We start from the raw sequence: 25,082 nt of genomic DNA on the forward strand, positions 1-25,082 counted from the left end.
TAGGTTCCAGTGAGAGTTAGTGCCAAAATGTTCAACACCTCAATTTTTCTTTAGCCCTGATCTTGATGTTGTTACATGAAGCAGTTTCTTTTGTTCTTAATCAAAATTTTTAACTGCGCAAATAATGAATGGATACCTTCTCATTTAAAAAAAAAAAAAAAGTTAAAATATTCCTTAAACCACCACACTACTGCTTACCTCCTCTACCCTAATCTGGTGCTTCTTCCTGATAGATATTTGTAAAGTGAATCCTTTTAGACCTTTGCTACATACTAACATGTATGTAGAAAAATACCTGGCAGGTTCATTTTGAAAGGTAAATTAACATGTCTCTCATTAGGATGGAAATGCCTGACTTTTTACTCAAGTTTGCCCAAGTAGAGGCTCTCTCAATTCAAAACTCATAGTATGTCTATAAGATATATAAAAATATCTTAAAGGTTGATTTAATTTTGCAAAATGGAGTGATATACAACTCCTTCAGTATTCTAATGAGGCTGCGTCTTCTGTGGCAAGCAAAAGTGAGTAGCAGAGCTGTACTTTGAGATAATCCCCTTGGAGCTCCTCCAGGGAAAAAAGAGTGACATAATTCTATTTTGTCATTTCACTTGGCTGATATTTCTTTTATATTAAATCAGATTTGGTCTTTGAAATTAAGGGTTAAATCTTTGTTTTTTTCTTTGCATTTATTGTGTATGTTAGGTGATGGGGGAAGTAATAAAGGTGAAATCTTTGGAAGATTTAGCTGAGTGATTTTTATTACAAGAAAACCTGTTGCAAATTCTTTCACATGTACAAAGCAAAAGAGGGAAAAAATTCTCCATTCTTTGAAGCAGCATTTCTTCTTTCAAACATGGAGCCACTCTGATTTCTCATGTTTAAAGTGTATTGATGAGTGATACAGATTTAATGGCAAAATGAACTTTGTGCTTTGAAGTATGTTGACATTTTCCTGTAAAGCCAGTATGTGAAAAATGTTCCCTGAATGTTAGATAGTAGGACTAGAGAAACATGGTGGCAAAGGGCCTGAAGATGGACTTTAAAAGTCAACAGAGGTGGGCAGTCCCAGTGGCTCAGTGGTTTAGTGCCACCTTTGGTCCAGGGTGTGTCCTGGAGATCCAGGATCGAGGCCCGTGTCGGGCTCCCTGCATGGACCCTGCTTCTCCCTCTGCCTGTGTCTCTGCCTCTCTCTCTTTGTGTGTGTCTCTATGAATAAATAAAATCTTTAAAAAAAAAAAAGAAAAGTCAACAGAGGTGGTTTCCAAAATAAAAAAGTCGCTTGCATGAAAGTAAGAACCCAAAGCTGCTATCCTTTTGTCTGTCACTTTGTGACATATCACCAGTCTCTCTCTCTTTTTTTTAAAGATTTTATTTATTTATTTATTTATTCATGACAGGCACACAGAGGCAGAGACACAGGCAGAGGGAGAAGCAGGCTCCATGCAGGGAGCCCGCTGTGGGACTCGATCCCAGGACTCCAGGATCACGCCCTGAGCCAAAGGCAGATGCTCAAACGCCGAGCCACCCAGGCGTCCCATATCACCAATCTTTAAACCAGGCTTATCCAACTTTTGTGAATAGACTGAGAGTTTTTCGTTTTGTTTTCTCTTTTGTCCATTCAAGTCAGAATGGCATAGTCCTCCTAAAACAGTAAAAAGACTCATTCTTTTCCAAAATTAGTCTACGTTTTAGATTTTAGGATTTTTTTCCTTTCTTTACTGCCAAATGTCTCTTCCATGCCTAGGGAGATAAATACACTGGAGAAATTACACTCTATCCCCCAAGGAAGAATTCAACTTTTAAATGTGAGTTCTAGAGAGAATGGTCACATCTATTAGAGGCAGGTCTGTGTGGAGTGGTCAGTCAAGGGTGATAAATGGGTAGTCATCTGTGCATAGCCTGCCCTGGGGGCCCAGGGTTGCCATGGAAGCACCCAATGGCATTTGGTGATCCTGCATGACTAACCTAGATTAGCAGCAGGGCCTGTGGGCTCCAGCCTGGACGTAGGTGCTCACAGCCAGATGATGGCCCCATTGCTCACGCTCAACTTGGCCCTTCCTGTTACTTATAGTGTCTTTTCCTCCTTCCACCTATGTTCTTTTCCTTTCTTTTTTAGTGCAAGGGAAATTGAGAAAGAGGATCTCTCTCATTAATCCATACCAGAACTGTGATTTCTTCATTCTGTCACAGTGTTTTAACACATCTACCCATAATGGCAAGGAGGAACATTTGAGAAGTCAGAGTAAATGGGCCCTGACAGGCCCCAGCATGGGCTTGACTGAGTGACTGCGTTCAGGGGCTGAATGGGCAGCTCTGAATTCCTCAGGAGTTCAACACCTCTCCGAAAGCGAGAGCAGCCTGGTGTGTGTTAGAGTTCCAGGCTTCACGGGGGCTCCTGCGTGGATTAGAGTGGTAGGATTCTGTGACTGCAAACCTGCGGCGCCGTCCGCCTGAGTAATGCTTGGTGCACTCGTGTTCTGCAGGGCCCACCAGGCACAGGAAGCTGGAGCCTATGGTTTCGCCTTTGGTCTTTCTAGTTCGCTTAAGAGGGGGGAAAAAGTGGAGGGCAGTGGTTTGTTGCAGAGATCTTTTTGATCCATCGGTACTGAACCTTTGCAGACGGGGGACAGTAGTATGTGATCCAAAAGCAACAAAGTAGTGACTGAATGGCCGCTAGAAGTAACTCCCTATTTTATTTAGGCAGACTTCTGCTGAAACTCCTGACCATCTGCAGGGTGGTCAGACTTGGCACCCTCCCCCCAGGGGCACTTCAACATGTGGCCTTATTTTTGAATGCCCTAGGTTGCTTCAAATCATCATGTGACTTGGTGGTCTCTCTGTTTCTCTCTGTCTCTCTCTCTCCCTCTCCCCAGGTCAGGGGAGGGGGCTCCTGGGCTGGCCAAGCAAGTGGCACCAAGGCTCTAGGAACTTGGCCTGGGTTAGTGGCCAGAAGTTCCTGGGAGTGGAGCCTGATATCAGGCATGTAATGGCTGCTTTGGTGCAAGTTTATTTACAGCCTGTCCTTGAAAGAAATTAATGTGAAGAGCCCCTTAGCACATTGGAGAGGACTTGTGAATTTAGAGGTTGTTATGGAGCCAGTAACCTCAAATCTGTAAATTAAAAAGGGCTCTAATTTTTTTTTTTTAAAGGCTCTAAAATAAGAATTGTGGTGTGGTTTTTATAACCTGAGGAGTAACTTCATGCTGCTGGCCATTCCTCTCTCAAAGGGCTCTCTGTCAGGTCCTGAGGCAAAGACAGACCCTCGTGGATACATTTAACCAAACACATTTTGTGGCTCTGAGATTGCTCTACTGGCAGGGATAAAACCTGAATCATCGATGTGTACCTTTTTGAGACCAAGGAATTGTGAGTGATTGTAAATGAACACACAGCACACCTTCTTTGTTGTTGCCCTATTTAATATTGTTGTTGCCCTATTTAATATAGCCTTGCTGTGCAGAACTTGCTAGCAGAACTGTGATTAAGAATACCTGCTTTTGGGATCCCTGGGTGGCGCAGCGGTTTGGCGCCTGCCTTTGGCCCAGGGCGCGATCCTGGAGACCCGGGATCGAATCCCACGTCAGGCTCCCGGTGCATGGAGCCTGCTTCTCCCTCTGCCTGTGTCTCTGCCTCTCTCTCTCTCTCTCTGTGTGACTATCATAAATAAATAAAAATTAAAAAAAAAAAAAAGAATACCTGCTTTTTTGCCAAACAGACTTGCATTCGAATTTTAAGGTTCTCATTTAATAGCAAATTAATCTCTGAGCTTCATTTTTTTCCCCTCGTCTGGAAGATGGGGTTAATAATCTCCCTCTCACAGAGTTGTTGTGAAAATTAAATAGGAGACCGATGTGGTGTGCTTAAATCAGTGCTGACTGAACAACAGCTGCTAAGTGGTGGCAGTTCTTGGCAACCTGCTGGTACTGTCATCCTTGCTCCCATTTTCGGTAAGCTTTATTAGAGTGATCCATAGAGCCAAGTAGAGTGTGCACACCTAGAAACTTGTTACATGTAAGATCTCACGTCCCACATCAGATCTACAGACTCAGAAACTGGGGGATAGGTTCTCTGCATTCCATGATTTAACAGGTCCTCCAGGTTGATTCTAGTGTTCATTGATTTGGGAACCTCTCACCTAATCCAAAATGCTGCGTAGAATGCAGGGAAAGAGAACTTGTAGCTTTGTGTGGAACAATGAGAAAGTCCAGTGAAAGGATGATGTTGGGATGGGGTTATCCCCTAAGGGAGAATGTTTTCTCCTCCACACCAGAGGAGAAATGCCACCTTTAATTTTATTAAATGAAGTGATAGTCACCTTGTAATTATTCAAAGGTAATTAAGTCTGTGAATCATGTAGGACATGTACTTCAAATCCCCTCATTTGAAATTCTTCTGTCGACCCTGTCTTTGCACCTTGAATTAAAGATGATGTGTAAGGCTGAACAGTGATTTACTTACTCATGGATACTAATTGTTTTGATATTTAAAAAAAATAGATATTTCCCCTGATGTCAAAATAGAATAAAGAAAAATATTCATGAAAAAATTTGCCTATGAACTTTAGCAAACCATTCGTTAAACCATTGCAAATTTAGAGTAAGTAAAAGCCAAGTAAACCAGAAAGCTCCCCAGTGTGACTGGTAAAACCCTGACAGTTGCAAGGAGAAGGTAGACAGTCCAGAAGAATGAGGACTCAGAGCCTATCCTCTGTAGTCCTGGGAATTGTGAACTGGTCACTTACTGTCTCTTCGGCCTACCTCTGCCCTGCCCAGGAGCCTTGGGGAGTGAGACCCAAGGCACATTTGGGGGAGAGTGAGTTTCTCTCACAAAGTCTAGAACTCATAAAACTCATCCTACCAGTAACACTCATGAGGTCTTTCCTCATCTCACTAGGTTTTTCAGTTGAAGGGTAATGAATGGTTAATTAAAAAAGAAATACACTCAAAGGTTGTTTCAAAATTGGTATAGTATTACATTTGTCTGCCAATAAAATCTTGGTGTGGGTTTTAACTTTTAAACTAATGAAATAAGACCTCTAATTAAGCCGAGTCCCTAATTTAATAGGATTTTTTTCCCCTGTGGGAGGTACCTGGATTTTTGAATCACATAGCAGCCATAAGCCGGTGTTGGAAATGTTGTAAAATTGGGTTCTTATTATTTCCATAGCAATTTTTGTTACTTAAGAAATAAAACAGGGATCCCTGGGTGGCGCAGCGGTTTGGCGCCTGCCTTTGGCCCAGGGCGCCATCCTGGAGACCCAGGATCGAATCCCACGTCGGGCTCCCGGGGCATGGAGCCTGCTTCTCCCTCTGCCTGTGTCTCTGCCTCTCTCTCTCTCTGACTATCATAAATAAAAAAACAAAACAAAACAAAACAAAAAAAAAACTTAAAAAAAAAAAAAAAGAAATAAAACATTGAAGTGTTATCCCATGATAACGGAGATAAGGCTGTGCTGATCAATTTAGAAATACCTGAGTACTTTTAAGCCAGGGTAGCTTTTCTTAAAAATATGTGTGGAGTTGATAGAAAAATTAAGTGAGGACCCCTAGCTGCCTATAGTTGGGGTGCCACTGCTCACACCCTCAATTTCCATCTGGAACTGAGAATTTTGCATTTGGGTTACCTTCTCGGAGACCAAGGTAAAAATCAGAAGTGGACAGAAGTCTGTTATTGAAGTGGAGCCAAAGGCTGTGAACACTCATAAGCAAATAAAGCTGTAGGGACTGTGGTGGTGTAACCTGCAGAATCAGAAAGGGAGAACTCCCTTCATGATGAGGATGTAAAGCAGGTGCCCTTGGGAAGCTGCTTCTTACCTGTGTGTGGTACATGTACCAAGTAGCTGTGGAAAAGAGAAGCTTGGCATTTCGGGTTGCTTACAAGACAGTTAGTTGCATGCCCTACCTGCTCTGCGGGTGGCTGTAAAAGCAAGTTGGAAGGAAAAAAGTTATTTCCTGATCAACCCTCTTAATTGGCTCTCATGGATGTATGTTAACGTTACATGATTTTTTTTTAAAGACTTAATTTATTCATGGGAGACATGGAGAGAGAGGCAGAGACATAGGCAGAGGAAGAAGCAGGCGCAGGCTCCCCATGGGAAGCCTAAGGTGGGACTCAATCCCCAGTTCCTGGATTCACACCCTGAGCCAGAGGCTCAACCACTGAGTCACTCAGCTGCCCCTCATGAAATTTTTTTTTTTTTTTTTTTTTAGCCAATGAAGAATTACCAAAGTTATAAAATAACTGAAAGGAATTCCTGAAAGGTCATCAGGTTCACTGTGCTGCTTTCAACCAGAAATAACTCTAACTGTCCAAAACATGTGAGATTCAGACTCTATTGAAGAAGATTCCATAGCTAGTTTCTGGTTTAGTCTTTTTCTTTTTTTCCAACTTTTTTCAGTATGTTGACTAACATAAATTGTTCACTTTGTAGTTCTCTTATAAAGTATGACATCAAGCTATCCATTCTTTAGGAAAAGTTTTTGTTATGGTAAGCTAAATAGGTAATTCTTTGGCCACATCCAGGTAAATTTAGCCAGGTAGCTTAGCCTCCTCACCACCTTAAGGCTATGGTAAAAGCAAAAAATAACTTTATAGATGGCTATTTTTAAAAAAATTGTTTTTGCATATGTCTTCCGGAGTTAATTTTTAAAAATACATTATATATCTTTAAAAATACATTATAAACATAGTGGCTGTTTTTTAATTTAAAACTAATGGTTAGGGATCCCTGGGTGGCTCAGCAGTTTAGTGCCTACTTTCAGCCCAGGGCATGGTCCTGGAGTCCAGGGAAAGAGTCCCACGTCAGGCTCCCTGCATGGAGCCTGCTTCGCCCTCTGCCTGTATCTCTGCCTTTCTCTCTGTGTCTCTCATGAATAAATAAATAAAATCTTAAAAACAAAACAAAACAAAGTAATGGTTAGTTTCTATGTAAAGTACCATGCATTAGCATCAGGAGAGAGAGAAGTGAGAGGTTCTATTTTGATGGAGCTCACATTCTAGGGGGAAAGGGGAGGAGGAGAGAGAAGCACTCATTGTGTTATATTAGCACATGCTTGGTGAATTTAAGGAAGCCTTTAGATTGGGTAACATTGGAACCACCCTAGAGATTTGCTGGTAGCTGAAAATCGGGGATAAGGGTGTGAGGTTGAGAGAGAAGCAGAGGAAATTTGTTTGATTAGAATGAAAACATCAAAGTCCAGGATACCAGTGAGGAGCAAGGAATAGTCTGGAATGCCCAGAATATACAGGTGGTTTGTGGGTGAATCATATTACATGTGTGAAATGGTCCTGGGAGAATTGATTATCATTCAGGGTTCTAGAGATGAGATTAGAGCAAGAGGCTGCTTTTAAAGGTTATGTTTGGGAAGTAGACATGACTGTCAAGGAGAATGCGTGCGGCAGGTCTACACGGAAGCAGTAGGGTGATATCTAGAGTAGATTTGTACTAGATTATTGGGAGAATTTTAATGCCATAGCAAGGATTTAGAGTTAATTCTGCAGCAGCAAAGAGCTATCAAATGCTTGTTATTTTAAAATGTGGGTAGTGGCATGGGAACCAGAGCTTTAGGTTGGATTTCTTTCTATGAGAAGGCTAGTTTAGAGAGACAAGATGTTGGGGAAGCAGGGAGGACAGTAAGTAGGCTCTTGTTGGAGAAAATAAGAGAAGTCATGAGAGCAGAGAGGCCAGGAAAAGGGGTGTCTGAGATCAGCACTATAATTTGTGAAGGTGTGCATGTGATCTTGGCAAGACAGTTTAATTTTTTCCTACTTATTTATTCACATAATGATGGGGGAAAGGATTCAGTAGCTCCCCTAGAAACACATGTATGAGGACAAAAGTCAGTTTATAGTTCTTACTATCGTTATTCTTATATATCACTTATGAGTGTCGGGAGAGTGTGGCCTGTGTTGCTGACCTGTGGCAAGCCTACTTTGGGATTACATGCTAGCTAAAACTGCACTCTTGTTGGTTTCCTTCTGCCATTTGTTTGTCAGTGAATGCATTTTTAACCCTTTTAGTGCCAGGGCTGATGATTTAGGATATATTTTTATGTGGTTTAAGTAGGGCAATCAGATTATCAGACTTCTCGGTAGGTAAAGCTGACATCTAAAATTGGATTTTCCTGGGGATCCCTGGGTGGCTCAGTGGTTTAGCACCTGCCTTCGGCCCAGGGCATGATCCTGGAGTCCTAGGATTGATTCCCACATCGGGCTCCCTGCATGGAGCCTGCTTCTCCTTCTGCCTGTGTCTCTGCCTCTCTTGCTCTGTGTCTCTCATGAATATTAAAAAAAAAAAAAAAAAAGAAAGAAAAGAAAAGGATTTTCCCATCCTTTACATTTGAAATGAGAAGTAAAAATTATCTTTTGGGGTTTAACATGCCAAGACACTCCCGGTAGAATAGGCAGAGAATAAAGTAAATGCTGTTTTGGGTGCTTGGTAATCTTTTAATTATGAAATAAACCTTTTGATTTTAATCTTCCAAAATGTATAATAGTGATCCAGGAAAACAGCCTTATTAAAGTTCACATCCTGCTGACTCCTTCAGATGAAAAGCTTCTATCTCTACCCCATATTTTGCAAGCTGAAAGTAAAAATAACGCTAATCTTGTCGCTCTTCCACGACTGCCTATAAAAGACTGTTCAGTTTGGAGTCAGTCCTGAGCCATGAAGGGCAGTATTCCAGAGTGACTGCTTAGGTTTCTGGAGCCAGGACTTAAGGCCAGAGGGTCACAGCCTCAATCCAGGAGTGGTTTGGGGGACTTACGCTTTCTTTGAAACATTTCCTTTGTTATCACTTCTTGTTGACCTCTCCTGGCCTCCCTCACACATGTACACATGCAAAACAAAACTTGGACGCTGATAAATTTTATTGTTTTTGTTCCTTTGTGGCATCTGAAACAGCTTGTACAATGAAGACCGGAACCTGCTTCGAATTAGAGAGAAGGAAAGACGCAACCAGGAAGCTCACCAAGAGAAAGAGGCATTTTCTGAAAAGATCCCCCTTTTTGGAGAGCCCTACAAGGTATTCAGTGAATACTAGAAAGCCTGATTTATCACCATATTTCACTCTGTAATAGAAAGTGAGTTTGAACAGGGGTCACAAATATGAAAATAAGACCACTTATCTTAGATTGTCTTTGAAAAAAGACTGAAAATTCTCTGTACTTCGCCATTCAAATGACCAGTTTGTGGTCTTCCTTTGTAATGTTAGTCTCCTGTCTTTAGTAATATTTGTCCAGGGTGGGCTTCTCAACAGGATAATTGAGTTTAAACTGCATGTTACATTTTATGTTATACATTAAATAGAAGTGAATTTTTTTTCTTTAAATAGTATTATGTAACATTTATTAAATGATGATTTTCCTTAGATTTTTTTTTCCAGTATCTAACTCTGCTATATTTTCCCTTTCCAGACAGAAAAAGGTGATGAGCTATCCAGTCGAATACAGAACATGTTGGGAAACTATGAAGAAGTGGAGTTCCTTAGCAGCAAGTCCCACCCTCATCGCTTGGATGCCTCTGAAAATAGGTTGGGAAAGCCAAGATATCCTTTATTTCCTGAGAAGGGGAGCAGCATTCCATCCCACTCCTTCCACACGAGTGCCCACCACCAGCCTGTTAATACTCCTGCCTCCGGACCACTTCCTGTTGGTAACGTAAGCCAGAACCCAAAGATGGCACAGCCAAGAATGGAACCAATGTCAAATCCTCATGTCAAAAGCTATGGCCCACCAGACAGCCAGCACCCGACCCAAGATCGCCTTGGTCAGGAGGTGTGCGGCTCTGGTCATCACAAAAAAGGTGACCGCAGAGCTGATGGAGACCGCTGTGCTTTGGTGACAGACTCTGCTCCAGAGAGGGAGCTTTCTCCCTTACTCTCCTTGCCTTCCCCAGTGCCCGCCCTGTCATCTGTACATTCCAACCAGCAAGCTCTTCCCCGGACACAAGGAAGCAGCAAGATTCACAGCAGTAACAGTAACAGTAAAGGCTATTGCCCAGCCAAATCTCCCAAAGACCTAGTAGCAAAGGTCCATGGTAAAGAGACTCCTCAAGACAGTTTAGTGGCAGTTGCCGGCCTTGGGGTGGCCCCTCCCCAGACACCTTCTCAGACTTTCCCCCCACCTTCCCTCCCCTCAAAAACTGTTGCTATGCAGCAGAAGCCCACGGCTTATGTCCGGCCCATGGACGGTCAAGATCAGGCTCCTAGTGAGTCACCTGAACTGAAACCACTGCCGGAGGACTACCGGCAACAGACCTTTGAAAAAACAGACTTAAAAGTGCCTGCCAAAGCCAAGCTCACCAAACTGAAGATGCCATCTCAGTCGGGTGAGGTGAGTGGATTTTCATATCTGGGGCAATTTCAGTGTGAAGGGGAATTCAAGATGGAAGTTTCTGGTGACTTCGGGGCATGGGTATCAATGGCTTTTGGGTTATGAGACTCCTTTTTGGCTTTCGGATTTTGTTGACCCACAAAGAACTCAGGTCTGAGATGAATTATTGATGACAGTGAAATATGATTTTCAGGAAGGTATTTTTAAAAAGCATTGAGCCATAATTTATATACTGTGAAATATAGAGATCATGAGTACATTTTGCTGTGTTTTGAAAAATGTATACACCTGTATAACCCACAACTCAGTCATATTTATCATGAGAAAGTTTCAGGAAGGTTTTGAGCTGTCATTGCTTTTGTTTGTTTGCTTTTACTTGTATGTTTGGGGGAGTACTGACTTACTTTAACATTCTAGAGGAAAAAAAGAAAGGAGTGGTGGTGGTTATTACTTCCTCAGCCTCAGTTTTTCTGAGATCCAAACCATAAAAAAGTAAAAAAAAAAAAGTTAAAATATTGAAGGCAAAGCATTTCCAATGGTTTGTTCCCAGTAAATTACAAGAAAATCTGAAGCTAAAGTTCTGTTCTAGTATTTTTTCTTTCTTTATCACCTAAGAATGAAGACTGGGGGTGTGATGATGTCTTATTGGAGAGTGAGTCAAATATACAATACAGAATGTTATTCATGGCTTTTTCAAGTAACCAAAATACTTTATCTTTTTAAACAACAAAAAAAATTCCTTTTTCTTCTCCTTTGGTAAATGGCAGCATTGTGTTTGAATGAAGAGAATCAGAGCACACATCTTATCACTGAAATTCTAAATTAGCAACAGTTACACCAAAATTCAGATTAGTAGTGCAAAGTGAAATGTTTGAAGTGAATTTGTCTGAAAGCCTATCTGCTAAGGTAATGTCCTTGGTTTAGTTACATCTATTGTATAAACATTCTAATTTGCATATCCATCACCCGGAGGCTTTTGTGTGTACCCAGATATCAGTCCTATTACATAGTGCTAGAAGGTAAAATTCCTTAAGGCTTAAAAACAAAACCAAGAGAGACTCCTGGATGCTTAGCTGGAAAGATAACCCTTATCTTGAAGGAGGAAAATCTATTCCTCCGAGGTGTCAGTTTTTGGTTTAGAAGAGGTTATAGCTCTGTCCACAGTCAGCTCTTGAGCTGTAGTGAGTCTGAATGTCTTCAGAATGTGACTTGATTAGAGGCTGAGGAAAAATGGGAAAGAGAGAGGAAAACAAGTGGTAGAAATGACCAAGATAGCAGAACTCTGCCTTTAACCTCTTAAGTTATGAAGATTTCACTGTAATGAAATACTTATTAAACATTTTTTGTGCTGTGCTGGAAGGAATGGTAGGCAGCAAATTAGAGCCCAATGGAATGAAATGAGATCACCTTTCATAATGGCCAGTCATCAGCCTGCCTTATAATTTGTACAGTGAAGAACTTAGTGGGATTTTCTTTGCTTTGTTTATCAAATGAGGTATGTTCAGTTTTCCCAGTTTAAAAAACATAAGGGAGAAATTTAAACATATTTTATTTCTTTCTTTTCTAAGATTTTATTTATTTATTCATGAGAGACAAAGAGAGAGAGACAGAGACACAGGTAAGAGGGAGAAGCAGCCTCTATGCAGGGAGCCCGAAGCAGACTGTTTTGGGACTCCAGGATTACGCCCTGAGCTGAAGGCAGTTGCTTAACCCCTGAGCCACTCAGGCGTCCCAAACATATTTTCTTAATTAAAAAAATTAAAAAGCAACTAAAAATTGCTTTTAAACAAATTTTAAGACAAATCAGCAGATATTTGCATTGTATACCAAATGCATGACCATATGCTTAAGCGCAGGGCAGGATGCCAAGCAAGTATTGGTCCTTGCCCCAGGCGAGATGACAGTCTAGTATATAGGTCAGCCTCCACACAGGAAACAATTAGAGAACAATTGAGTCCAGACTATCTACTACTTGGTGCTTAGAGAAAGTTTCAAACGGCCGGCCGGCAGTCTTAAAGCTGGGGACCTAGGTACATTCAACCAATGGGATTTCCAGTTGACCGTCCAGGGGAGAGGGTCCTGGCTAACTTATTGCTTTCTTGGTGGAAAAAAAGAGATAAGCCAAGCTGAGATTTCTCTGAGGCCTAAGAGCTCCTCAGATTTAATGTGTATTTCAAACATAGGACCATGTGATGGTTCTTGAATATTTTCTGAGTGGATATTTGAAATGCACAAAATCCTCCATAGGTTTGATGATTGGAGAATGGGGTTTTCTGGCACAGGGTCATCTGCTGTCAACAGTTTGAGTAGATGTAAGTATTTTGTCTTTGGCCTGTGTTTGCAGTGAGCATTCATTTTAATAGGATAGCTCTGTCTAGTTTCTCTTCAGGATTCTCATGCTGGTGGCAGCTGTGGTGCCAACTGCCTTGGAGTCCCTGGGCAGATGGAGGGTGCTGGGCAACAACCACTGTGAAGAGGGAATTCAGAGCTAAGGTCTTGGGATAAAGGGGGAATGAATCTGGGAAGCAGGGATATTGGTGCTCTCTGTCTGAGTTTTGGATCTGTTTAACTGTTTTAACTAATCTCACATTTCACAGATTTAACATTCATTTTCTGTTCACACACCTGAGAAAATGGGCATTAATTTTTTTTGTTTGTTTGAACTGTAGGTTGGATTAAAATCTCAAATTTTAGTATTCTGATGAATCAAAGGAAAGCCTAGCAGTGGGAGGTTGGAAAAAGCTGGGAATTAATCCCAAAGCAGGTAAACTAAATATCGAACCAGAATATTAGCAATATCTTGGGCTGTTTATGACATTGAGACAGAAGGATAGAGCATGGCTATAGAGGAAGTTGGCTCTTGGTAGCCCTGAGAGAAGGGGAGTGGGAGTAACTAAGTGGTTTTCCTTTATTTGCTTAATTTGCCCTAAGGCAAGTAAGAGGAGGTTTTTTTCCTGGTTTTCTGAGTGTGAGGGTTTTGTGGCTTGTTTCTTCACCGCCAACCCCTTCCCCATGGCTTCCATGAAATAGTATTTTAAAAAACGAACCAAACTGGGAAAATCCTCTTGTCTGCCTGCCTCCTTCATTCTCAAGCCACGTACATGTGAATTCCTTACACCACAGTGTCCTTTCATTTTGTGGAACGTGGTTTGTATATTTTAGTTGGTTCTCCATAAAAAATGATATTCTTTTCTGGAATAAGTCATTCTCACAGTTAAAACTTCGTCTTTGCTAAAATCCTACAGGGGAAAAAAATCCTCAAGAGGTCAATATTCTGACCACATAGAGGCCTGTCTTACAAAAATCTGCACTTGGTTTTTCTGTGGGCATGTCAGTTTTAGTTTTGTGTCAACTGGAAGATGTCTAGCAGCTTGAAATGACCCATCTGAGGGGTACAGCCAGGACTTGGTGATCTTATGTGGATACCTTCCAGCTGTAGAGTTGCCACATCAGATGGACTTGCCCAAGTGGAAGGCTGAGATTCCTCTCTATCCCTCTTAAAAAAAAAAGTTTCATTTATTTGAGACATAGCACAAGTGATGGTGGGGACGGGGCAGAGGGAGAAGGAGAAGCAGACTCCCTGCCTAGCAAGAAGCTGATTCCAGGCTTGGTCCCAGGACCCTGGGATCATGACCTAAGCCAAAGGCAGATGCTTAACTGACTCAGCCACCCAGACGCTCCTCTTTTCTTTCTTTAAAGTAGCCTCCATGCCCATCGTGGGTCCCAACATGGGGCTTGAGCTCATGACCCAGGGATCAAGACCACCTGAGCTGAGATCAAGAGTCACACACTCAACCAACTGAGCCACCCAGTTGCTCCTATCCCTCTTGTCTGCCTGAAGATACCAAATGAAAGTGAGAGAAACACCGGGGCATCTCTATGTTGTGTTGCTGAGCATAGACCTCAGGATGGGTACAGGATTTATGAAATAGATGTTTTATTGAAACAGAGAAATAGAATAAGCCAAGATAGGCATTTAAAATTGCATACTGGGGATCCCTGGGTGGCTCAGTGGTTTAGCGCCGCCTTCATCCTGGGGTGTGATCCTGGAGACCCCGGGATCAAGTCCCACATCAGGCTCCCTGTGTGGAGCCTGCTTCTCCCTCTGCCTGTGTCTTTGCCTCTGCCTCTCTCTCTCTCTCTCATGAATAAATAAATAAAATCTTTTTAAAAAAGTAAAATAAAATTGCATACTGGATTTAGAATATTAGACTTTTAAAGCTAAGCAGCCCGTTCATTTTGCAAATATGGCCTAGGAGGGTGAAGTCACATAATTTTGCTAAGATTTATAGTTAGTAGCAAAACTAGAGCTCGAACTCTCAGTTCTATGATCTTTCTGCTTCTGCTTGTTAAGTACAATTGGAGACTGCTGGAAGATCTTGAGTAGTGATAGATCTTTCTCTTTTTTGGAAAATAAAAATCATTTTAGCTTCTGGGTGGAAAATGGCTTGAGAGGCAAGGGTGGAAGCTGGGAGACCAGTTAGGGGTTGATAAATGATTGATGGCTTGGAATAGGATAATAGAAGTGGACTGGTGTGGACTGGACATATTCCAGATGTTTTTGGCAAAAAACTTGTAGGGATTTGGTTGTCCAGGTCAGTGCGACAAATTGGCAGTCATAAGTAGCAGAGCAGCTCAGAGAAAATGTTAAGACTAGTAATGATAAGTTTGGACTGTGTTTGCATATAGTTGGCATTTAAAGCTTTTGGGACTAGTCTGCCTGAAAAGAGCCTGAATCAAGCCCTTCCTGGCTCAGGTTAACCTGTGACAAGGGGCAGCAGGTGGGAAAAATGAGGATGAGCTGGATCTTCAGAAACAAAAGTGGAAGAACAAAAAAAAAAAAGGAAGACCATCCTGGGAACTTGAGAATCTGCTTATAAAGTCGTAGAAATGATAGGTTTCCATTTTTTAGAGTTTGAAGTATACATGTAAATGGTAGTTATCTTAATTCACTCAAAATAACTCCTGGCATCTAGCAGAATTTACTAGCAGTTTAAATTTGCTACTGCTTCGATGTACTTATGTGGTCCCATGCCACACCCCTCCAGATGAATCTGATTTTGAGTCCTGATGGTCTCTGATTTCCTTGTGGCCTCTTATGGCACCAATGAAGAATGATTTCTGTCACCTAATTTCCAAAACCTGGGTGTCACCTGAAGCTTCAAGTTCATTGTTGGACCACCTTGACACATGGCAAGTCTTAAACTGAACTTTGCATTTTCACTAAACTGCCAGCCTAACCGTGTGAATTAATCACAGTGGAAAACTGTGTGTAATAGTGATTCACTTTGCATTCATATGTGCGAATGGTCTTTCCTTATTTATTTATTTGAAGATTTTATTTATTTGTTCATGAGAGACCCAGAGAGCCAGGCAGAGACACAGGAGAAGTCCTCCATCCAGGACTCTGGGATCACAACCTGAGCCACCCAGGTGCCCCACAAATGGTCTTTCCTACTTCCAATTTAGTTCTCTTATTATTTTAAACCTTGAAAAGAACAACTTACTTATTATGAAATGATCTCACCCTTTAGGCCATTCACTTCTGGTGTGTTGGTGGTGTGTATCTTGCTAATGCAGAACTCAGTGGAGTTAATCTCACTCTCTTCCATATACACCATCAATTTTGTGACTTGTAACTAAAATATCTAGAGCACCTACTGTGTGCCAGGCCTTATGCTGGGGACGGGGTTACAATGGTTGGCAAAACATGGGCAGCCCTGGTGGCTTAATGGTTTAGCGCCGCCTTCAACCTGGGGTGTGATCCTGGAGACCCCGGGATCGAGTCCCACCTTGGGCTCCCTGCATGGAACCTGCTTCTCCCTCTGCCTGTGTCTCTGCCTCTCATGAATAAATAAATAAAATCTTAAAAAAAAAAATGGTTGGCAAAACAGGTCATTTCGATCCTCTTGGACCTTGACTATCTAGTTAGGAACTGGCATTATTTAAATAACCACTTAGAACAAGTTGTAAGAACTTTGGCAAGTGCTGTAAAGGAAGGAACCCACAAACCATTACAAGACGGATGAAGGGGAACTGTGGCTTAGAGAATGAAGGAGCTCAGAGAATTCAAGCAAGACCTGAATAGCGAGTAAAAGTGACGGAAGTGAGGGGTTGTCTTAATCTGTTTGGGCTGCTATGAACAAAATACCACAGACTGGGTGGCTTATGAACAACAGAAATTTATTTCTCACAGCTCTGGAGTCTGGAAGTCCAAGATTGAGGCGCTAGTATGATCACATTCTTGAGAGGACCTTCTTTCTAGTTTTAGTTGGTGTCTTCTTACTGTATCCTCACTTGGTGAGAGGGGGCAGGAATCTCTCTGGAACTTCTTTTATAAGGCACTAATCCCATTTGTGAGGGCTCTGCCCTTAAGCATCTCCCAAAGGCCCCTTCTCTAACTGTCATCAGTTTTGGGGGTTCAACATGAATTTAGGATTTCAGCATGAATTTGAGGGTTACATAAACATTGAGACTGTAGCAGATGTGTTAGGGGTTAGGCAGCATAAATATTTCAGGAAGAGGGAACAGCATATGCCTCTGGCTAATGCCCAGTGATGTACAGAGACTGTTACAAGTACTCTTGGGTTATGAGCTCGGTAGTGTAGATCAAAGGGGAGTTTTGCATTTCTGAAACTTGGCAGCACATCAGAATCACCTGGGGAAGCCTGCTAAAGATACAAGTTGTAAAAAATAAAAATTGTTGGTCCCCAGCCTGGGAGATTGATTCAGCAGGTACACAGGTAGGCTCATACATCTATATCTGATTTTTCATGAGGTTTGTTCTAGAGCCTGGCAATGAAAACTGCCCCAGAGGAGCCAAAAATTGACCCCACGGAGTTAAAGGACTGATTTCCTCCTACTGGTCCCAGTATCTCCCAAGTGAGCCTCAGGCAAAAAGATCTCTGGGAATTGATGGGACTTTCTGTCCTGAGAAGGAAATGAGAGTAGCCTCAGGGAAGAAACAGGGGAGTAAGATTCCAAAGAATACAGACACTCCTTTCTTGTCCCACTGCTCCTGTTTCCTTTCTTGTGTCCCCAACATTTTCAGGCTTGTGGGGGAAGTAAAATTCTTTTCTCTTTTCTTTGGGGGGGGGGGGTTGGGGGGGAGTAAGATTCTGATACAATCTTATCTAGCTTGCTTCAGTTTTCTAAAAGCATTTTTATTACAGTAACTTTTTGTAGCAAATTAAATTAGATTCTGGGAGCTAGCACTCAGTTAACTTGGCAGACCTGCTCTACTTAAATGTTTGCTAAGAAAATGGTAACAGAGCAGAAAGGTTATCTGTGTACACAACTCCCTAATGATGCTGGGTGTCTGGAGTGGAATACTCCCAATCTGGGAGAAATATTGTATAGTAACTAACTTGTATCTGCTTAGAGGCTGGCTGAATTTCAGAGCCCTGAAATACCTAAATATAAAAGTGAAAAATAGTAGCAAGTGACTGATAGAAATTTTAGAGCAGAATCTTACAAACTGACAGCCTGAGTGCTAGATGGGGCCTGTGGGCTATTTTGTTTTGCCTGCCTAATGTGCCTGCGTTCAAGTGTGTGTATTTGTGTGTTTTGGTTGTTTTTGTTTCCTTTGAGCCGTATTTACAAACTGGAGAATTGTGGTGAAAAATCAGATTTCAGTTTCACGAACTGCAGCTGAGTAGAAACTGCTCCTTTAATTTCCTGATCCTGGTAATTTTTTGAGTCTGAGGAAACACTTTAAATTCTGAAGGCAACATTCTAAGTGATATAGGCAAGATATTACTGAATCCCCTCTAAAATCGCTAGAAATGAGTTGGTATGAATAATGGAATTACATAAAGTAGCCCAAGAAGAAATCCTACAATTGAACCTTGAAAATATTTTTGGGTGGTATTAATTGGACTTGTTTTCCTTGTACGTTTTATGTTCTGTTTCTTCTCAAAATGCCAGAAGTACATTTGGTACCAGGATAAGAAATTCCTGTTCCTCCTTGTTGTTTTCACACTTGAGATGTTTGTGGAGAGTTATTGGATCCCCCCTGGGTCCCTCATGTTGTGCCTTTGCCAAAATGTAGACATTCAACTCTTTAGAATCTTTCCAGGTCGCGCGCTCTCCCAGGCTCTCACATAGCCACTAGAGTCATTTTAGCTCTTGTCTAGATTAATTGTGATTTATTTTGAGCCAACTGATAATCTTCAGGGACAGAAAACCAAATATTCCAAGGGGGAATCTGTTGATGACCGAGTTAGTAGTTTTGATTTTGGTTGTTTTGATGGGAGTGACCAATACTAATGAGTTATTTAAGCAGAATTCCTTTTAAGAGAGAATCCTGGTTCCGGTTATCATAACAAGTTTATTTTTTGGCCTTGTATTTCTCCTCTTCAGTTGCCAAGATCTGTTTGAAAATTGTTATTTTCTGAGGTTAACTTTGCTCCATGTTCACATTTTCTGAGAAGTTTATAAGTCGCTATTTTTATATTGATACTGTTTTCTTTAATTGTTGAAATCACTAGGTTGACAGCCTCCCCTCCCCCCAGAGGTAGAGTCCACACACACCATTAGTTTTCTCTTGAACTTCATTTCATTCCCACTTTAAGCTTGGCCTACTTTCTGTCTGCATTTTTTCCCCCTAACCCTGTGGTAATTTGTCAAGCCCACTCTAATCTCCTTAATCCTTTGGCTGAAGGGTTTTGAGGTTTAATGTTTTAATCTATGGGCCTCAGCATTTAAGTAATTAGAGGTCCTATTTCTAGCCCTGTCCCTTAGGAAAATCACCTTAGGGTTGTTTTTTGTTGTTGTTTGTTCCAGTGTACAAATAGGACTCTGAAAACATATATTAGACCAGAATTTGAAGCTTTGAATTGAGCTGTGTGAATTAGAGAAAGCATTCCATGCTGTTCAGGTTTCCTGAAAACCGTACATTCATTGAGGGTTGACTTTTGTAGCACTTTGGGTTTTGGGTATTGGCAAAAGTGCATTCTAAGCCAAAGTATTTGGGAGAGAAGAAAACACAGAGGGAAGACACAGTGAAGAGCCTGTCAAGAGAGGTTGGATAGAGGCAGGGCAGAGCAATGGTGGGGGGAGCGGGGCGGGGTGGGGCAGGGGATGAGCCCTCCTGGTGAGAATGGGGACAGTTTGTGCAATTCTTTAGTTCCTTATTAAGTAATTTATCCAAGAACCAATGCTTAATAAAAAGGAGAAGTTACTTTGGCTTCATGGCAGACAGCACGGGGTTACAATTCTGAGACCTTGGTCAAGGAACTTGACCTTGCCGTGTTGTTAGTTTATTTACCTGTACAGTGGGGCTACTAGATTGAGAGAGGGTAGTCCACAAGAAATGCTTGGAGCAGCACTTGGTACATAATAAGAGCTCAATGGGTGGTAGTAGAAGCAATTAGAGTTAAAATTTGAACTGGAGGGGATCCCTGGGTGGCGCAGCGGTTTGGCGCCTGCCTTTGGCCCAGGGCACGATCCTGGAGACCCGGGATCGAATCCCACATCAGGCTCCCGGCGCATGGAGCCTGCTTCTCCCTCTGCCTATGTCTCTGCCTCTCTCTCTCTCTCTATCATAAAAAAAAAAAAAAAAAAAAATTAAAAAAAAAATTTGAACTGGAAAAAGTTGGAATTTAGAGGGATATCAGAATGAGGAGTTGGTGTTGTTGGGAAAGTAGAAAGACTCTGAACACAGTCTTGTTTATTGGCATAGGCTTTAGAAATGTAGGTGGGGTGGGGACACCTGGGTGGCTTAGTGGTTAAGCGTCTGCGTTTGGCTCAGGGCATGATCCTGAGTCCCTGGATCGAGTCCTGCATTGGGTTCCCCACTGGAGGCCTGCCTCTCCCTCTGCCTGTGTCTCTGCCTCTCTCTTTCTGTGTCTCATGAATAAATAAATAAATAAAACCTTTAAAAAAAAATGGAGGTGGAATCAGATCAAAGGGATCAGGAATTCCCAGGTAGGTGCTAGGTGAAGAAAGCCCTAAAAATTTGATGTACAAGTATTAAAAATAAACCAATGAAGAGCCTAGGGAAAAACAACATATGATTAAGGGTGGGGTTATCAAGAACATTTTAAGAACTGGTTTGTGAGGTGAGGGTACCACTGTCCAATCCTGCCTGAGAGAATAGGGGGCACTCAACTCCTGTAAGGCAGATTCCCATAGCTTGGCAATTCCTGGTATCAGTGTTTCCCTTTATAAAAACTTAGGCTCTTGAGAATATTTTACTGCCACCCCACCGCACCCCGTTTTAATTCCAGAGCCCTTGCTTATTTGTTTCTCTCCGTTGTCACAGCAACCTTGTGAGTTTGGGCCATAGGCACCATCTTACATGCCATGGAACGGAGTGTCTAAGAAGTTTAATGGTTTAATTAAGCTCCTGAGTGGCAGAGCTGGGGGCATGAAACCAGGACCCTTAGCTTCTAGTTTCAGTACTTTTTTTATTAAGATTCTATTTATATGAGAGAGAAGGGGCTCACACATGTGAGCCCCTTGCAGGGAGGGGCAGAGGGAGAAGCAGACTCCCTGCTGAGCAGGGAGCCCTATACCAGGCTTGATCCCAGGATCCCCGAGATCATGACCTGAGCTGAAAGCAGACGCTCAACTGACTGAACCACCCAGGCACCCCTCCAGTATTCTTTCTACCACAAAACATGGTTTCTGTGAAGTAATGATCATTTGTTTAACACTCTGTTTGAAACATTAAGAGCTCTGACCTTTCTCCATGGCCTTACTTTCATGTCAGTGTCTGATACACGCAAATATTGGGTGGTACAGATGATTCAGATGAGAGGGTGATTAAAATTCAGTTTTAGTCGTGATGGCCTTGTGGCTTCCTCTGAGGTTTCTATCCTTTAAAAAAGGAGGCCACCAGTTATGAGATCTCTGGGTTTTCTCCATCTACATTATTCCCCCCACCAATCTATACTTATATTCACCATTTACCTCTTTCCCTTTGGTCTTGTAGAAGGAGCTGATCCTTTTCTTGCCCTTCCACCTGCGCACCCTTTTTGGTTACCTTAAGAAACCTTTTTTCACCCCTTTCTCTTAATTACCTCTTTCTTGTTTCCTTCCTAGCCAGAGCTCTGGAGAGAGAAGTAGGTAAACATTTCTTGCCTGCTTCCTCTGCTCCCAGATAATCTCTGAACCCATTGCAAGTTGACGTGTACCCCTACCAATCCACTGTGCTGCCTCCAGTGGACTCCCAATGTACAGAGTCAAGGAGTATTGTTGAGGTGGGCGTAGCCTGCTTGGCCTCTCCATGGCCTTTTACACTATTGACCACCATCCCCTGAAATACTGCCCTGGTTTGTCTGGTTTTTCCTCTGGCCTCCCCACACATGCTTTAATGATCCCCTTTGGAGGCTCTCTTTCCCACCTCTTTCCCCAAGCTCTGCCTTCAACCATCTTTTCTCATTATGGAGCCTTTCTCTGGTGATCTCATTTGCACATAAGGAGATTCAACTGTCGGCACCCTCATGATCACCAAATTGATTTTCCTAGCTTAAAATTGCAGAAAGGTTTTTCAGCTCTAGCTCGTTTTATGCAGCTCTTCTTGATGTTGCACAGACATCTCAAATTCAGCATCTGTAACAGATTTCGTTCCGTCTCCTGTACCTCTTCATACACACAGAACATTCTCCTCCTTCCTGGTCATTAGTCCCCATTCCTTTCTGGAGTGGAGACTGCATTATCCACTTGGCAACCCAGTCATAATGGATATTGCCTTCTAAACATCGTTGAAAGCTTCTCCTCTCTCTTCCTCACAGTCCTCAATCTTTAGTTCAGATTTTTATGCTTACTTTGAACTGTTACAATTTCTTTCTAATGTATTTTCCTGCCCTGTTCTTCTCTTCAAAGTACCTGCCATACTGCTGCACAAGAGTGATTTTATTATATGAAAATAGCATCAAGTCATCCTAGTTTAAAAATCCTTCAGTTCCTCTTCATTGCTCAGGGTAAAAAAAAATCCAGATTATTTCCAGTTCCCTTCTCCCCTCCATACCCTGCCTCCCCAAGTTGCTTTCTTGATGGGATTCTTACCTGTCTCTCCAGGCATGGGTTATGGCCCCCCTGCTTGATGCTTTCCTTTCCCTTCTGCAGCCACCCAGACCCTGAATGAGAGGACTTCCTCCACTATGCTCCTGGTACCCAGACTTCTGGTCTCAGCACTTCTTGGTGCTGTGGTCTGTGTTTTTTTCCAGATGGTAAACATTTTGAGGGCAGGATCATTTGACTCCTTTGTTTCTTGGTCCTTTGTGTTTAGCACAAGTGAGGACAGGGGCAAAAACAGGGATTTTCTTGTTCTGTGCTAAACTCGAGTTCTTACTTGATTCACTTAAATCCAGAGTCTGAAGGATAATCTCTGATAAATGTTTGTTTGTGTGTGTGTGTGTGTGTGTGTGTGGAGGGCGGTGAACAATTTGATTTGGGACTGTATTTACTATTTAGGACACTGGGATGGGAAGCAGGCACTAATAAGTTCAACAATTTTTTATTTTTATTTTTTATTTATTTATTTAATTTTTTAATAAATTTTATTTTATTGTATTGTATTTATTTATGATAGTCACACAGAGAGAGAGAGAGGCAGAGACACAGGCAGAGGGAGAAGCAGGCTCCATGCACCGGGAGCCCGACGTGGGATTCGATCCCAGGTCTCCAGGATCGCGCCCTGAGCCAAAGGCAGGCGCTAAACCGCTGCGCCACCCAGGGATCCCAGTTCAACAATTTTTTAAAGAAATTGTTTGACTTAACCATTTTCAGACTAAGTATTCCCAGGTCATGTTAGGCATTCTTATGTGTGGATTTGAAAATAAGCGTCCTAATCCGATCATTAGGTGTTCCTAGTAAAGCTCTAGCCTCCTAATTGCTGTACTTTCAGTATTGAGTTCAGAGATTAATCAGGTGGTTTTATGTACTATAAAATTTGGAAAGTCATGATTTTTCTATATCTGTCATGTATGTAGGTACTTTCCTCTCTATTAAATAAGGCACCAAATATCATTTTGTGTATTTTGGGTTTCTTTTTATATAAGTGCTTATATACGATAAAATTGCTGTTAATCTCCGAGGATTCTCAATTTTAAATATTTTGCCATTGAATGAATCACTTTTTTGGGAATGAGCCAATCATTTTGGGTAGGGGCATTAACTCTTCTAGGCCACTTGGGTATCATTAATTGGTATCCTAGTAACTTAAGAATCATTGACCCTGAAAATGCCCAACTGGCAACCTGGGTTTAATTTTCTAGTAAGATTAATTATCTTGCAGGAAAGGGTAAAACAGAGACACCAGGGTTCTTTATATCCCTCATATTTTCTCAAGATTCCAGTGAGCTAGTTGCTACGATGAGGGAAAACACTGGTGTGTTGTTCTGAACCTAATTGAGTCCTTTATTATGTTATGACTCACCTATAGTTCACAGATTTATTCCGTGCAAGTCATGTAAAATAACTACACTGTGGTTTGTTTTGCTTACTTGGTTCATGTTTCTGGTGATCTGTCAGGCTGCATATGCCAATCTGCTGAAGCAGGCTTTGGCAGGCGCTCGTGCGGCAAACAGGAGACCATCGCACAGCGCAGCTGGGAGGCCGCCTCACACTGGGTCCCCCAGACAGAGGGCCTTTTCACAATCTCCCCAAGGGAACCGAAGATGTTCATAATGTGTGTGGGGCCGTGCTTAGTATAAAAAGAGACTCATGTCTTCAAAATGAGCAGGCTCTTAATATCGTGTTTCCCCATTCCCCTATTTGTGAGAGAAGGAAGCATTAAAGCCGGCTTTAGAGAGTGCTCACTCTCAGAGGGGCAGGGTCTTGTATGGTTGTACTGATTGAGTTGCCAGCATCTGAAAATTAATACACTTAACACTGAAGTCTGGATTTTTATTTTATTTTTTTTTCTCCTTAAGCACTGAAAACACAGGTTTTGCATTCCTGCAAAGCAGCAGTTGGCTGGTCCTTCAAGGCACACACTTTGGCTTGCCCTTGTCCTTGCTTGAGCCCTGGGAGTGTCAGTGTTCTCAGTGAATTCAAGTATTTTTATATCCTCTTGATTGTTCCTCCCTTTTGGGCAGATCCAATGGATGAAAACCCAGTCATGCAAAAAGTGTATTTTTCCAGGAGGATTTATAATGAGGTGTGTTTAATGGTAATCTAGTTCAAGTAAAAAAATGAATGATTTTCAAACTTCTTTTTTAAAAAAAGCTCTATGCCCAGTGAGGGACTTGAACTTTTACAACCCTGAGCTCAAGAGTTGCCTGCTCTACCAACTGAGCTAGCCAAGTGCCCCTGATTGCAGATTTCACATTTTTACAAAAAATTATGCAAAGTTGGTCCTGCTTTGCTGCTTTATCTTTTGCCCTTGTTTCCAAATGTGGAGATTTTTCCAATAAGCTTTTAAGTGTATGGTTCAGGCACTTAATCATATTTTAAAGAAAACCCCACAAGGATAGCCTACTTAACAACTTTTTTTTTTTTTTAAGATTTTATTTATTTATTCATGAGAGACACACAGAGAGAGGCAGAGACATAGGCAGAGGGATAATAAGCAGGCTCCATGCAGGGAGCCTGATAGGGGACTGGATCCTGGGACTCCAGGATCACACCCTGAGCTAAAGGCAGAAGCTCAACTGCTGAGCCACCCAAGCGGCCTTACTTTCTTTTCTTTTCTTTTCTTTCTTTTTTTTTTTTTAAGTTGTTTGCTACTACCCAAAACCATGAACATGGGTTCTTATTTTCCTTGTCACCAGTTAGAAGTATACTTACATAGTTTTTCTAAA

At 41.9% G+C, this 25,082-nt stretch overlaps 1 protein-coding gene across 4 annotated transcripts in view; it reads left to right on the top strand.

Moving 5' to 3' along the window:
* Positions 1 to 25,082, top strand: part of AFF1 (AF4/FMR2 family member 1) — a 217,855-nt gene that overhangs the window by 100,618 nt on the left and 92,155 nt on the right. For all 4 annotated transcript variants that reach the window (XR_005988428.1, XM_041758997.1, XM_041758999.1 and 1 more), the window contains 2 exons: positions 8,903 to 9,023; positions 9,415 to 10,332. Coding sequence is in view for 3 of the 4 variants with exons in the window: in XM_041758997.1 (XP_041614931.1) it covers positions 8,903 to 9,023; positions 9,415 to 10,332 (1,039 nt within the window). In the remaining variant the exon portion in view is untranslated. The remainder of the gene's footprint in view (positions 1 to 8,902; positions 9,024 to 9,414; positions 10,333 to 25,082) is intronic.

Source organism: Vulpes lagopus, chromosome 6 (genome assembly GCF_018345385.1).
Source record: "Vulpes lagopus strain Blue_001 chromosome 6, ASM1834538v1, whole genome shotgun sequence".
Classification (NCBI taxonomy): Eukaryota; Metazoa; Chordata; class Mammalia; order Carnivora; family Canidae; genus Vulpes; species Vulpes lagopus.